Genomic DNA, 14,641 nt, shown 5'->3' with positions numbered 1-14,641 from the left:
TTTCGAATTACGTTGTTATGAATAGTTGACGTAAATAACATGAAATACTTGCAATGATAAGTAGTAACTTATCCCCAAGTTTTATATTTGGCTAGTGAACCGAATGCAAGTTTACAGGATGAATGCCTAAAGCATCCATTGGCTTTTGCCTTTAATATTCGAAGCAGAAATAGATCAAAAGTCAGACAAGGAATGTTGAATGGTGTCCCATGTCCAGCGATGACTATGACGGCCTACCAACTGACCCAATGGTGCCACATTTTTATTGGTCATTAGTGCCGAGCCCTCTATCGGCATTCGTAAGCATTTACACATCGTTAAACTTTCATTTCCGGCAAATTAAGCGCATTTTATGTACACATACACACACACACACACACACATGCGAGCACCCGTTCATCGCTGTCAGCAGAAAAAAGGAAGAAGAAAAAGAAACAGAAATGGGTGTCCTGTTCAGCACAAATGACCACAACACAAAACTCGCAAGCAAGTGGAAAACCTTGGTCTTGGGCATATTTAATGGTTGAGTCCCGCCTCTGGGGCGGTACGCTTTTCGGTCTTTTGTTTGCTTTTCAATCAAAAGTCAATAGCAGAGACGATGGATAACTATAAAAGGGACCGTTCAACGTTTTCCGTAACGTTTCTTTGTGCCGGAGCCGTCAACGTCGCCGCCGCCGTCGCAGCCGACGCTTTTCCTTGTTTCACCGTCTCGACCAACGCCACGTCATGTCATTCTGGGCCGTTAGTCGGGGTCTTTCCCCACCGGGAGCAACCTCAAAAGTGGCACCCATGCTCAATCCCAATCAGAGACAATTTCTCGAGGATGAGATGCGCTTACGTGAGAAAATGAAATTGATGGCTCGCGGCGATACGAACGCCATGGATGATATGTATTTACGTAAACCGGAAACAGTGGACGATCCACTTGAGTTGGACAAACACGATTCGTTCTATCAGACAACAAAAAGTCTATTAGTTTTATTTCAAATAATGGGTGTCATGCCCATTCATCGTAATCCGCCAGTGAAAAATTTACCCCGTACCGGTTACTCATGGACATCGCGCCAAGTGATGTGGGCAATATTCATCTACAGTTGCCAGACAACAATTGTGGTATTGGTGCTTAGAGAACGGGTTAAGAAGTTCGTCACTAGCCCGGACAAAAGATTCGATGAGGCCATCTACAATGTGATATTCATTTCATTGCTGTTCACCAATTTCTTGCTGCCTGTGGCCAGTTGGCGTCATGGTCCCCAAGTGGCCATATTTAAGAACATGTGGACCAACTATCAATACAAATTCTTCAAGACCACTGGCTCACCGATTGTGTTTCCCAATCTCTATCCTCTAACATGGGCTCTCTGCGTTTTCTCCTGGTTATTGAGTATCGGAATAAACTTGTCTCAGTACTTTCTTCAACCAGACTTTCGTCTGTGGTACACATTTGCCTATTATCCCATTATAGCAATGCTGAATTGCTTTTGCAGTTTGTGGTACATCAATTGCAATGCATTTGGCACGGCCAGTCATGCCCTCTCCGATGCCCTGCAAGCGACCATTCGCGGAGAGAAACCAGCCCAAAAATTAACAGAATATCGCCACCTTTGGGTGGATCTCAGCCATATGATGCAACAGCTGGGACGAGCCTATTCGAATATGTACGGCATGTATTGCCTTGTGATATTCTTCACCACCATTATAGCCACTTACGGCAGTATCAGTGAAATTATTGATCATGGAGCCACCTACAAAGAAGTGGGACTCTTTGTCATCGTCTTCTATTGCATGGGCTTGCTCTACATCATTTGCAATGAGGCCCACTATGCCTCGAGAAAAGTCGGCCTGGACTTTCAAACCAAGTTGCTAAATATCAATCTAACCGCTGTCGATGCGGCCACACAAAAAGAAGTTGAAATGCTTTTAGTTGCCATTAACAAGAATCCACCAATAATGAATTTGGACGGCTATGCCAATATAAATCGGGAACTTATCACCACCAATATATCGTTTATGGCCACATATCTAGTGGTTTTACTTCAGTTCAAAATCACGGAACAACGTCGCTCTCAAAACACATCGACGACTATCACATAGACCCAACATAAATGGGGACTGCGGCTCGGTTTTAAGCAAACTTTAAGTTTCTCTGTTTCAAAAATATGTTATTAGATTTCAATAAGAAATTGTTGATAGTATTTTGAAATAAACCCTCTATATACGTTATTTCTAATTGAGTATTTTAAAAATAAAATAAAATAAATCTTTTTTGATTTTTAGATTATTGCCTAAAAGTTCAAACGGATTACATAGCTGAATAAATGACAGAATCAAATTCAAATAGAATTGAGTAATTGTCAAGAATGCAAAATAATGAATAAATATGAATAAGAGTCTTTATTGTGTCTGGTAATTTACGTAATTGAGCATTAAGTGAATACATTCGAAAACCAAGTAACTCCCTGAACTTTAAACTTGAACTTTGCGATTGAATAAAAAATGCCTGATATTTGCTAATCGAGAGATTACGAATAGAATAGATCCAGGTTGAACCCTGAATAATAATTCGTATAATAGGAAATAAATTTTTATTTCTATTTGTCATGTAAAAATTCAATCACTATTCAGTGAATACCAAATACATTCTTTTATGAACTCTTCTAAAAGACTAAAGTGAGTTGTTAAAAATATTATTTTTCAAATCAAATGAATACATTGAATAGGTCAATGTGATGTGAATTATTATTGTTATATAGGATATAGTTGTTAACTTTTTAACCTATATTTTACAAGCACTAGCAACTATTGTCTTAGGCTTAGACGAAAAATTGGGACTCAATTCCGTGTCCTAGTTCAGTTGCCTTAATTATTCGAATTATTTGAGTATATTTGGTGCGTCATATACAAGCAGTCATTAAAAATGAATGGAGAGAAAATGGGTCAAGAACGCTGTTGTTCAATAATTAGAAAAGGGATTGGGTCGTTTAGAAATCTCACCAAATTAATTGCCAAATATTTTATACTTCAGAGCCGTATTATTCAATGCTACCACTATAGAAACATCATAAATAAAAATATGTTTATTAAACTAATACAAAAAAATTCTAAAATCCGATTTGGTATTCCGTTGTATTTAAAACAAATTAGCTCACTGATTCACTCAAGCTAGGTTTTAATCCTTATTCAATTCACTTTATACTCTGTTCGCTTAGAACCCTTGCAGAGGGTATTATTAAATTTGTCAGATGTTTGTAACGCACAGAAGGAGACGTTTCCGACCCCATAAAGTATATATATTCTTGATCAGCATGAGAAGCTGAGTCGATGTAGCCATGTCCGTCTGTCCGTCCGTCCGTCTGTGCAAAGTAACTTCACGCCGCCATTTAAGAGCTATCGAGCTACCCGGAGCAGATAAAGTATGAAAATTGTCAGGATCGAACCACTATATCATATAGCTCTAGAAAAAACATTTTCATAAAAATTGAAGTATCCCCATGAAATTTACTAATATGATACTATTGGATATAAAACCTCAGATCCCGAAATTTCAATCAGATCGGATAAATTTAACACAAGTTACAGTCAATACAAATCGACTCTACTACTTCGTTGCTTGAAATCTACAGAGCAGCTGAGCACACGCATACACATACAGACGCAACGCTACGTAAACTGTATGTGTATGTGTGCCAATCGCAGCAGGCAGCATGGGGAAGAAGAAGAAAAAGAAGTGGAAATGATATTTGGAAGGTTTAGTCTGTGCATTGATGAATTGATAATACTGAAAAAGAGTTTGGAACATGTAAAAATATTATGGCCAAGACTGCAAGGGTATATAAACTTCGGCACAGTCGAAGTTAGCTTCTTTGATATTTTTTCTTCAATCATTTAAATAAGTGAACTGTATGGCGCTATATCGGGAACTATTAAACTATCTATGTAATTAAAAGATTTCGCAAACTTTTTCAATTTTAATGCCATAACCATATTTTAAAGCGAAAATACGAGAAAAAATGTAAGAAACACACAACTCCAACACGTAACTCCTTATGTTTGCATACTTACAAATCGAAACATAGATTATATAGATTAAATATTTTCATGCAATTTTTAATCAAAACTAAAAAATGAATGAAATTTTCAAAATATAGTAAAGAAAATGTGCATTTAAGCTCTTTATTTTTATTGGCACTCAGAGCTTTGTACCATAGTCACCTTGGTTTCTTGCTGTGTTCAGCTTTTGAGATAACATAAAAATAAACAAACATTAAAACTTTCAAAGTAGTGAGAAGATTTAGAACGCCCAGTGGGTCAGGTTAAGTTCGCTGTGTAGACAGGAGTATCGCACGAACTATTTTGCAAGACCTGGATCCTATGGCTCCGTTTCTTTAAATGGGGTTGATCATAAATTATATATATTTTTGGGTAGTACCTTTCTAAAGCGAGCCAGTGCGAGTCGTTAAATACTTGCCTATATTTTTAGAGCACTACCCGAACGAATTTCATTGAATAGATGCTCCCGAAACTGAAGGAAAACATAAATAAAATAAATTATAAATTTAAAAAAAATGAAGTAAGTAAGTCGTCTCGTCGACTTAGGTATACCATACACCAGTGAAGCAAATATTTCAACTTTATTAAACAAATGCATTTTCACATGCTTTTTACAAGCATATCTTAGTATCTCGCTCACTCAATCATACGAGCACCCTAGCGCCCCCACCAGCCAACGGCCAACTCCGGCCTTATGGAAAAACGTTTATATGCATAACTCGACTGTTTTTTGTCCGATTTTAATCAAATTTGGTATTTTGCTAGATATTAGTATTAAATTTAAGTGCGCCAAATTTGATTGCATAAGGTAAAAAAATACGGGAGATAATCAAGTTTTTCAAATTACGGGGGCGGAAAAAGGCGTGGCAAAATTTATATACATACAAAATGTGCGCGTTTACTAAACAAATATACATACCAAATATGGTGTCTCTAGCTGGAATAGTTTTTGAGATAAACGCTTTTTTTTAATTGCGGGGGTGGAAAGGGGCGTGGCAAAAATTTGAAATACACTTGATCACTCTACATACTACACGAGTCTACAAACCAAATTTGGTGGCTCTAGCTCTTACAGTCTCCGAGATCTAGGTGTTCATACGTACAGACGGACAGACGGACGGACGGACGGACAGACGGACATGGCTAGATCGACTCGGTTGTTGATCCTGATCAAGAATATATATACTTTGTGGGGTCGGAGATGCTTCCTTCTGCCTGTTACATACATTTTGGCGACTTTAATATACCATTTCACCCTATGGGTGTATGGTATAAAAACAATTGCCTTGTTTTTCTTGACATATATCATTCAATGTATTTGTTTAGATAAGTCTACTATAAATTTTATTTATTCCAGAATATTATTCATCAATGGAATGTGCCATAGACGCAGACCGGACTACAATGGCAATTGCTATCTGGGCATTGACTTGGGGGAGCAATATTTCTCCGCTGTCGTGTTGGATGCGAAAATGCAAGTGAAATTCTCAGCTCGAGTCAACTATGACACGGATTTGCCTGAATATAATACACAGAGAGGTATCATTCAAGGTTCTTCAATCGATGAGTTCTTCGCCAATCCAGTGATGTGGGTAAAGGCCTTGGATATATTGCTTAATTGTCTCAGTACACAGGGTGCCGATCTTCATTCGATAGCTGCAATTGGGGGATCAGCGCAACAGCATGGCTCTGTCTTCTGGTCGGACTTGGGTTTTCGACGCTTGTGTGGCATTAATCCCATCCTACGTTTACATGAACAGTTGACAGACACGTGTTTTGAGCTGAACCCAACTCCAGTGGGGGCTGACAACTCGGCGACCCGGGAGTGCTTTCAAATGCAGAAAGATGTGGGTGGGCAGAACGAAATGAAAAGTATAACGGGCTCGAAGGCGTATCCCAGCTTTGTGGGTCCACAAATACGTAAAGTTTTCGAAACGTGCACCGAGCACTACGAACGGACGGTAAGAATATCTCTGGTAACGAGTTTTCTATCATCGCTACTCATTGGCTCGATGGGCTCTATTGAGTTCACAGACGCGTGTGGCACAAGCCTATTGGATTTGCATAGTAAAACGTGGTCGGAAAAGTGTCTTAATGCATGTGCTCCGAATCTGGCACAACGTCTGATGAAACCCATCGCATCAAATCGGCTGCAAGGCAGAATAGCTGATTATTATGTAAAGCGCTGGAACTTCAGGCCCGATTGCATGATCTTGTCGTCGATAACTAATACCGCTTCAGCAGTAGTCGGCTTGCGTTTCAATAAGGAAACCGATGTGGTTCTTTCGCTGGGACCTATTGATAAGCTTATAATGCACGTAGAGAACCATCCAAAGCAAGAAGAGGGCCACTTACTTTGCGATCCCATTAATCCAAATGAAAGCTTCAGCTTAATTTGCTTTCGCAATGGGTCGAGGGTTCGTGATGCCATCTGTGAGCAGGTGGCGCAGGGTTCTTGGAGCACTTTTAGCGAAATGTTGAAAAAAACTCCGATGGGAAATTATGGCAATGTCGGTCTATATTTTCCTGTTAAGGAAACAGATCCACCTGCCAGTGGAACTTTACGTTGGGATGGCAAAATGGATCCAATGTCTCATGAGGCAATACACGGATGCGATGAATTTGAAAGACCCGAGATAGAGGCTCGCGCTGTCATCGAGGGACAAATGATGCATCATCGGGCTATGATGAAAGACATGGATTTTCGTTTTGATGAAAATACCCGAATTATTGTCCTTGGCGATGGCTCGCAAAACGAGAGTCTGCTCCAGGTGATTGCCGATGTATTTAATACTCCTGTCTATACTCACTGCGGAGTCGAGCCAGCCCTATTGGGTGGTGCGTATCGTGCCCGTTACGCGTTCTACGAATATCGAGAGGCCAATTGCAGCTGTCGTCGTTGTCGAATGGCTTCGGGTAGAAATCCAAAGCTGCAATTTGAAGATTTCTTCCGGAATATGCCCGGTGCTCTTAAGTTGATGGCAGAGCCAACAGCGGGATGTGATGTTATCTATGATCGTTTAACAGTGCGTTGCATGAATATGTGCCAATTGTTGGCTGCCAGCACTAGCATACATGAAAGTCACATCGTTATGGAATAGTAATCCCAAAAAAATTTCATTCAACTACTAAATTTCTAATAAAGCATAACATAAAGTGTACAAATTTTCAACTCGAAATGGCTAGAATTCAGCATCCCAGCCAGAAAGTTCATCGGGTGGTTCGGTTGGATCACAGGGAAATCGATCAAAGTAACGCACATCTGTCGAGTGAGCAATTGGGCGAACAAAAGGCGGAATTAAGAGTTGACTGGCTAAGCCATCCCAATCGAAACCAAGAAACCATCTATGGGAACAATAAGTGTGTAAGAACTGATTGCTTTGGCTTAGTTTTATACCTAGACTCACTTGTGCTTTTTGATGTCCTGAATTCCACCCGTCTGATAGCCCAAGCGTTCAGAGGGGACGTCACGACACAATCGCTTAATCAATTGTACTGCCCATCGTGACATTTGTTTGGGAAAACTTATCATATCAATGCCCTTAAGAATGAGATTATAGGTTTGCATAGGATCTGGAGCACTGAACGGAGGACTGCAAAAGGTTGAAAAGAGAGAGATAAAAAATGACTTTTTTCATTATCTTTAGCCAAGAACTTACGTTCCGTTGAGTAACTCATGAATAAGTATGCCCAGAGCCCAGTAGTCCACAGCTCGATCGTGACCTTTATTCAAGATGATCTCGGGTGCCACGTACTCGGGAGTACCACAAAACGTCCAAGTTTTGGAGCTTGTACCTATATACTTGGCGAAACCAAAGTCAACCAGTTTCACATAGCCTCGCTCATCTAGCATTAGGTTTTCGGGTTTGAGATCACGATAGATAATGCCATGGGAATGCAGATACTCAAAGGCCTGCAGGACACAGCCAATAATGAATTGTGCCGCATTATCCTCAAAGGAGCCGCGATCTCGCAGCATGGTCCATATTTCGCCACCCATACAGGCCTCTAGGAGCATATAGACGTATTTATCGTCCCGAAAAGTCCGATAGAGGCGACAAATGAACGGTGACTTAGAACTTAACATAATGGTGCGTTCACTAAATATATGCTCCTCCTGCTTCGTGTCCACAATGTGACGTTTTTTCAGGCACTTGAGAGCAAATGTATCCACACGATCATTGTGATAGGCCTTGACCAGTTCTACTCGCCCAAAGCCACCGATACCAAGAGTGCTAACCACTTCCAGGTCTGTTAATTTTAGATCCGGATATTCCTGCTGCTGCTGGGCTTGAGAGCCGAAAATCTCCTGATTCTCGGCGGCTTGTTTCATGGCTAAAATGCGGCTTTCATCGCCATAGTCCTTCTCCTTCAACTCACACAAATCTCCAATTAGCCGTTTAAATGAATCTCGATCCAAAGTAAGGCACTCAACACCTGGTGGTAATGCTATAATATTCGCTGTCCTCCGGTCCTCATTGATTAGAGCCTGTTCGCCAAAGTAATCACCCCGCGACAATATCCGCAACTCTGTCTCCTCTAGTGAGGTGGCTGTCAGTTTTTGGGTTACCCTGACATTACCCTGCGATATGAGAAAGAAGCTATCGCCGGCAGTGCCTTGTCTAATGATATACGTGCCAGCCGCATAGAACTCCAGTTCCAGAACATCAGCAATTTTGGCCAACAACTCTTCGCTGAGATTGCGTAGTAGTGGCACTGACTTTAGGAAGTTCACACTATTCTCAATTCGCTGCAGACCCGTACGCATCATAATCTGTTGAAAGACCCGACGATCCAGGACCCAAACGCGGGCATCTTCGCTAGTTGTTAGCACACGAATTGAAGCGGTTCGAGTGCAATTGTAAAGTATGGCCAATTCCCCAAAGGCCTTGCCGGGACCCATTTTATCCAGCACTTTGCCATTTTGCATGACAGCGAATTCTCCCGCTGCGGATACATACAAATGGGCACCAGCTTCACCCTCACGTACCACGAATTCTCCAGCGGCAATGCACTTGGAATACATGGAATCGACAAGTTCACGTACTTGAGAGGCGTCGATATTCTTGAGAAAATCATTATCCATAATAGCATCTTTGATCTGTTGCTTGGCACTAGAAGAGAAATTATTAAGTAAACCTTCTTTGCGAAAGTCTTTGGCTAGCTCACCTGAAATCTTTATCATATTTGGGTATGGGAACATTGTAGGACTGATGAATTGACTGTACACAACTCTCGGCAGATACGCCCTGTTTCTTGGTGGTAGCTTTCGGGCGTACTTCTGGCAGTTGTGGGGCCGATACTGAGTTGGAAGTTGGCGACGGAGATGGAGATGGGCTTGGAGCCGATCCCCCCAATGATAAAGCCTCAAGTGCAAACTCTGGGCTTGTGGGCATAACCATTCCGCAAGAGCTGCAAATGTGCGGATTTATTTGGCTGCTTGTTGTCACGTCACCGCATTGCTCGGGCAGGGAATACAGCCGACCCCGTTGTGGACTCTGTTGTTGTGGCTGTTGGTGTTGTTGCTTTTGCTCATTTCGTGTCACGTTCAAGTGATTGGTGGTCTGCTGAAGTACGCTCTGATAGTGAAATAATTGGAAGGCATTGGTTAATCAATTGAGCGAACAATCAACGCCGCTGCCAGCATCACATGAGAAGTGACCCAGTGACTGGACAGTGGAGTCTGTGTGCTGTTTCACATCAATTTGTGTGTGTTAATGATGGTGACAATGCTTTGACCTTCCACAAATGGAAGCCTGATCATTTGATTTCACATTGGGTCTATGAACTTTGAATGCACTTGAAGAATTTGCCTACATTTCGCAGTGTTTCCTACTCTGGCAACTGTTTTTCGTTTGATTTGCATCAAGGGAAGGCCATAACCATATTTCTTTGGTGTCTTATCGTGTACACCATAACAAAAATCCTTGCACGCTTTGACCCCAAAAACAATTCATATGGAATGATACCAAAAAAAAAAATACACAAGGAAAAACCCGCAACTTCTATTCATATTCATAAAGGGCAAATAAGATAAGCCATAATGTCAGTTTAGTTCCTTTTATCTGTTTCGTTCCCTTACTCTCTCTCACTCTGACTGTCTGACTGTCTCGTTTCCACCAAATATTATTTACATAGAAATTAGCATTTTTGTTCAACTCTTTTGTCGTTGTCTTTCTCTTTCTTGTTGTTTGTCTGTTTCTTTTTTTCCAAGCCGCGCGCGTGCTATGCCGGGCGGAACTATCTATTTACACAAAGCAAACATACAATTCGAGACTCACGGATAGACTTTTCGGAGATCTTGTTGTTGTTGTTGTTGTTGTTGATGTTGTTGCTGAAGGTGATCCGGCAATTAGCAGCCAAAAGCAAGCCGCAGATAAGAAATAATACGTTGAGTATTACACACTCTAACAAAACAAAACAAAAAAATGGAATTCAGCCAGTATCGAAAACAAATTACGCCTTTTCCGCCAACAGATTCAGATAAAATCTTATTGATTAAATAAATATAAATATAATATAAATTCTTTGTTTAAACAATCGATTTTATGTCCAATGCATGTTGAGACGACTTTTATTCCACATACATCCATATGTGCCAAAGAAATTATATGCAAAATTTAATCGTGCATTTTTGTTGAACCAGATACACAGATGGCCATGGTTATAGCAACTCAAATCGTTATGGTAATCAAGCATATAAATGTATATATATTTTGTACATCGAAAAAGAAATAAACAAGCAAAGAAGCAACAAAATATATTCTCAGTGTGAGAACATTTGTTTCGATTTCAAATGGAAATCTTACATTTATATTGCCTCTAAACTGGGAAGTAAAAATATTTGTTGTTTCCCGTGAAATACATAATTCGCTCTTTAATTAGATTAGAGAGAAAAAAAATCTTATCTTGTATATGCCCATCACAACTCTCCATAAATCTGCCTCGAATATGGCGCTACAAAATCTCGCCAAGAAGTGCTAATCACTTAGACCAATAAAGCAAAAATGCTTTACAATTTGGACACACACTCACGATGTTGGAGTACACAGTCGAAATAGGTAATAATATATTCTATATAGACTTATATACATAGTTACTTGTGTATTTAGAGAGCACTTGAATAAACTTCCAGGCCCAGTGGGTGACTACATGGAACTAGATTCTTTTGAAGAATGAATACTGCGTTAGATATCACAGATATCAGGGCCATCCATAGTGGGTAATGTGGGGTAGGTAGGGTAGGTAAGTACATATATCTAGTAATATATATATCTGGGCTGCTGCTCCCTAACAAATACTATATCAAGAAGATAACGATATGCGACGCAATTGATATGAAACCCCTCTAGTTTTAGTTAGTTTTTTTTTTTTCGTAGACGAAATTATTCTGAAATAAATATATATAGTGAACAAATTGAATGTTTGCTCTCTTGCTTATCTGAAGCATTCCACCATGAACAAATTAACAAAATACAACAAAGAAAAAAAGAAACGATGCGACTGACAGCGATAAATGTATGGATATGAACGATTCGATGGCTTGCTGGGCGAATTCTCTCACCTTTAACTTGTGGATTTCCCTATGTAATTTGACCAGCTCGTTTTCACGATTTCTCACCAGATCCTTCAGGGCAAGCACATCATTGTGCAAGCTGCTGATCAAACCATCCCGTTCACGATCATTCATTTTGGCCACGAGTTGTTTGTCATTTGCGCCCCATTCAAAGAATAAAACAGAGAGAGTGAGAGAGAGAGCAAAAAAAAGAAGGTTTTAACCGCACGACGTTCGGCCAGCAACTGACGACTGCTCTGCGGCTGCTGCTGCTGCTGCTGCTGCTCAACGATCGACACGGCGTATACGTGATTTGCGAAAAACTAAATGTGAGATCACAGCTGACTTTATCAAAGAGCAAGAGAGACTGAGAGTGCAAGTAAACATGAGAGAAAAGGGCAACGAAATCAGAGTCTAGTTTTGGTTTTTGCTTTTAGATTCAAATGGGAAAATTTAATTATGTTATGGTATTATAACAAACCGCAGACACAAAAGCTTCAAGTAATTTCATGATGACAGCTAAGATGACATTTAGCTACCTACAAGAGTCCGAAAGGGGGGAACAAGAGCAGAGGTGTAATAGAACACACACACACACACAAGCACACAAAGCGTAAAAATGAAAATTACGGAATGACGGCGGCTAGATAGAAAAATGAAAGCCAAACGAGTCAGCAGAACAGAGCAGCGAAATTCAAGTCAAAGAGTTCTGAAAGCTTGAGCTAATTAGTCGACTACATTATACCCCTTACTTATTTAGTAAAGCCATTCATTATATTCGTATTCTCATTTAGTATCACTTACCTAATGGAATACGTCTTTTCCATTTGTTTATAATTAAAATGTTTATAAGTATTAATCGAAAACTTTCCAAATATCGTAGTTTTCTTATATAAAATACATATATTTAAGAAAAGATTTCACATCTAAGCATTCAAGTGATATGCACACTTCTCTCCGACTAGTTTCAAAATAAACTAGTTTACTGATATTTCGAAATCCGAGCTATGTTTGAAGCAAACCCCTCGCCTAATTAACCATTGAGTTTTTGTTTTAGTTTGGGTAATGTTAATTGATATGAATAAATAATAGATATGCATAGTCACGAATTACCATTTACCATAAACTTTAAATTTTCTGGATTATGTCCTTGGTTTCTACTCCACGTAGGGTACAAAAATGTTTCGTAAAGCAGATTACTTTACATCTTTATAATGGAATCATGGTGGCCAACAGAACTATTTTAGCGCTGCGCCAGAATGGGCATGACCAAGCAAAGGCGAGGATAAAAGAGGAGATCCACATGGGGACGGATGAGGGCTGCAGGGGGCGGGGGAGAGGCAGATTGCGAATAAAACGCCAGCATGCCAAAGGCAAGGACACTGATTTTTTGCTGCCGGCTAAAATGACAACCGCAGAAAGCAGAAGAAGAAGCAAAAGCAGAAGCAGCGGGAACAGGTTTCCGTTTCGCGGTGGCCCACATTTAATGCAGAGACAGTGATGTACGAGAGTATATGGCCCTGAAAAAGAGTGTGATGTGCGTTGTGCGATGTCTGCGGGAAAGAGCGAGTGAGTGCGTGCCACAAGAATGCCACAACACGAATTATTGTGGGGCGACGTGACATCGACTACAACATCGACATGAGGCATCAAAAAAAAAAACCACAAAACACAAAAAAATGAAAAAATATATATGTAAAAGGATTAGCCCACAGGAGACGACACGATGCGGTGTATGTGTAATGATGCAGTAAATGATCTATCAGAGGTTGTGAGACAGAGGGACCAAAATGAGAGCTGAGCTAAATTAATACCAAGGGGTACAGAAAAATGATGCTGCTGCTCAAAAGTTTGACAAGTTGCGGTAATTATCCACAATGCAGGCAACTTAACATCAATCCAGCCGAGAGCCAGTTAATTAATGGCGGCTAATTTCAAATGTTCTCTCTGTGTGAGTGAGTGTGTAGAAGAATGAGTGCCTGTGTGTGGCTAAGATGATGACTGAAAAGCTTATAATGAAGAGAACCAACTTTCCCAAGCATTGGGTTCAAGGAGTGCTTTCAAGGGTTTAATGCCCAGATAATCGAATGACAATATGTGAACCCTCACATCCAAATGGAAATTTTATGTCATAAGTGATTGTTGAGATTAATAGAATTCGCAAAGGATACATTTTGCAAATAATGCAGTTAAGTAAATCTCTAATTCTTCAATCTATGCCTTTTAGAGAAAATTGATCGAAGAAATCATTGTGTATAAATCTGATTAGGAAAATTTGTAATTAAAGATCAAAGCAATAAACTGAATTTAATTGAAATGTGATATATGATTATGGGTTTTAGCCGGGTTAAGGTCAATAAATCTTACTAATTTATAAGATAAACAGCACAAAGGGTGAGCAGGTAGCAGGTAACTATTTCAAGAAACCACAAAGTTGTATAATTAAGATATTTATATAGCTGATGACTGCAATGCCCCAAGAATTGTGTCAAAACTTAATTGAAAAATGTCAAGCATGAAGACATTGCTGCGACCAGGTGCACTTATAATGTAATTCAAGGATTAGCATCGCAGCAGAGTGGTAGAGAGCTATGTTATCCATGTAATCCATCAGATGAAGAAAGACAATCAGGCTAACAGGATTGCCAATATTTGCATAATAAATATCGCATGTCACAGATTTTCACAGCGGACAAATCTCCCTCGTTTGAGTAGTGTCAGGACATGTCACAAACCGAAACGAAGTGAAAAACAATAGGAAAAGGAGAAGGAATGAAAATATATACATACAAGCAAGTGACAATCTATGTTTATGAGTATCCTCATCGATATGCATGTATGTAAATGAGAGCTTAAGCAGGCTCTTGCCTTTATCATTCGATAGAGACAGAAGCCACCACAAAATATTTGAATATATCCACATTTTTTTTTTTGTTTTTGGTATAACAATGGCAAAACCGAAAAACTAAGCCCTTGCTCCTGTGACAAGGATTTTGCATTGATTGAAGAAATACGAATAACCACACACATACACAC

The 14,641-nt window shown here is 39.8% G+C and overlaps 4 protein-coding genes across 4 annotated transcripts; 3 read left to right on the top strand and 1 right to left on the bottom strand.

The window, feature by feature from the left end:
- Positions 1-680: 680 nt before the first annotated feature.
- LOC6644125 (gustatory and odorant receptor 21a) lies at positions 681-2,114 on the top strand. The gene has a single exon (XM_002066661.3). The coding sequence runs from the start codon at positions 727-729 to the stop codon at positions 2,092-2,094; it is 1,368 nt and encodes a 455-aa protein (XP_002066697.1). The 5' UTR covers positions 681-726; the 3' UTR covers positions 2,095-2,114.
- Positions 2,115-5,426: 3,312 nt separating this feature from the next.
- Positions 5,427-6,177, top strand: LOC124460342 (xylulose kinase-like). The gene is made up of 2 exons (XM_047010930.1): positions 5,427-6,011; positions 6,085-6,177. The coding sequence occupies exons 1-2, from the start codon at positions 5,427-5,429 to the stop codon at positions 6,175-6,177; spliced, it is 678 nt and encodes a 225-aa protein (XP_046866886.1).
- Positions 6,178-6,257: 80 nt separating this feature from the next.
- On the top strand, positions 6,258-7,151 carry LOC6644124 (xylulose kinase). Its single transcript, XM_002066660.2, has one exon. It carries the CDS (start codon positions 6,258-6,260, stop codon positions 7,149-7,151), a length of 894 nt encoding a protein of 297 aa, XP_002066696.2.
- On the bottom strand, positions 7,149-11,818 carry LOC6644123 (cGMP-dependent protein kinase, isozyme 1). The gene is made up of 5 exons (XM_002066659.4): positions 11,615-11,818; positions 9,220-9,629; positions 7,710-9,164; positions 7,458-7,643; positions 7,149-7,395 (listed from the first exon to the last, which is right to left on the bottom strand). Exons 1-5 carry the CDS (start codon positions 11,738-11,740, stop codon positions 7,233-7,235), a joined length of 2,340 nt encoding a protein of 779 aa, XP_002066695.1. The 5' UTR covers positions 11,741-11,818; the 3' UTR covers positions 7,149-7,232.
- Between the last annotated feature and the right edge of the window lie 2,823 nt (positions 11,819-14,641).

This window comes from Drosophila willistoni (assembly GCF_018902025.1).
Source record: "Drosophila willistoni isolate 14030-0811.24 chromosome 2R unlocalized genomic scaffold, UCI_dwil_1.1 Seg167, whole genome shotgun sequence".
Classification (NCBI taxonomy): domain Eukaryota; kingdom Metazoa; phylum Arthropoda; class Insecta; order Diptera; family Drosophilidae; genus Drosophila; species Drosophila willistoni.
This window is presented reverse-complemented; position numbering and strand designations above follow the sequence as displayed.

What these genes read in the sequence shown, in the direction of transcription:
- LOC6644125 (XM_002066661.3), top strand. Translation starts at nt 727, where the DNA reads ATGTCATTCTGGGCCGTTAGTCGGGGTCTTTCCCCACCGGGAGCAACC.
- LOC124460342 (XM_047010930.1), top strand. Translation starts at nt 5,427, where the DNA reads ATGTGCCATAGACGCAGACCGGACTACAATGGCAATTGCTATCTGGGC. An exon ending in CCGAGCACTACGAACGGACG is followed by an intron (nt 6,012 to 6,084) that starts GTAAGAATATCT and finishes TTGAGTTCACAG; the next exon opens with ACGCGTGTGGCACAAGCCTA.
- LOC6644124 (XM_002066660.2), top strand. Translation starts at nt 6,258, where the DNA reads ATGATCTTGTCGTCGATAACTAATACCGCTTCAGCAGTAGTCGGCTTG.
- LOC6644123 (XM_002066659.4), bottom strand. Translation starts at nt 11,740, where the DNA reads ATGAATGATCGTGAACGGGATGGTTTGATCAGCAGCTTGCACAATGAT. An exon ending in GGGAAATCCACAAGTTAAAG is followed by an intron (nt 9,630 to 11,614) that starts GTGAGAGAATTC and finishes TTTCACTATCAG; the next exon opens with AGCGTACTTCAGCAGACCAC. An exon ending in AAATATGATAAAGATTTCAG is followed by an intron (nt 9,165 to 9,219) that starts GTGAGCTAGCCA and finishes TTTCTCTTCTAG; the next exon opens with TGCCAAGCAACAGATCAAAG.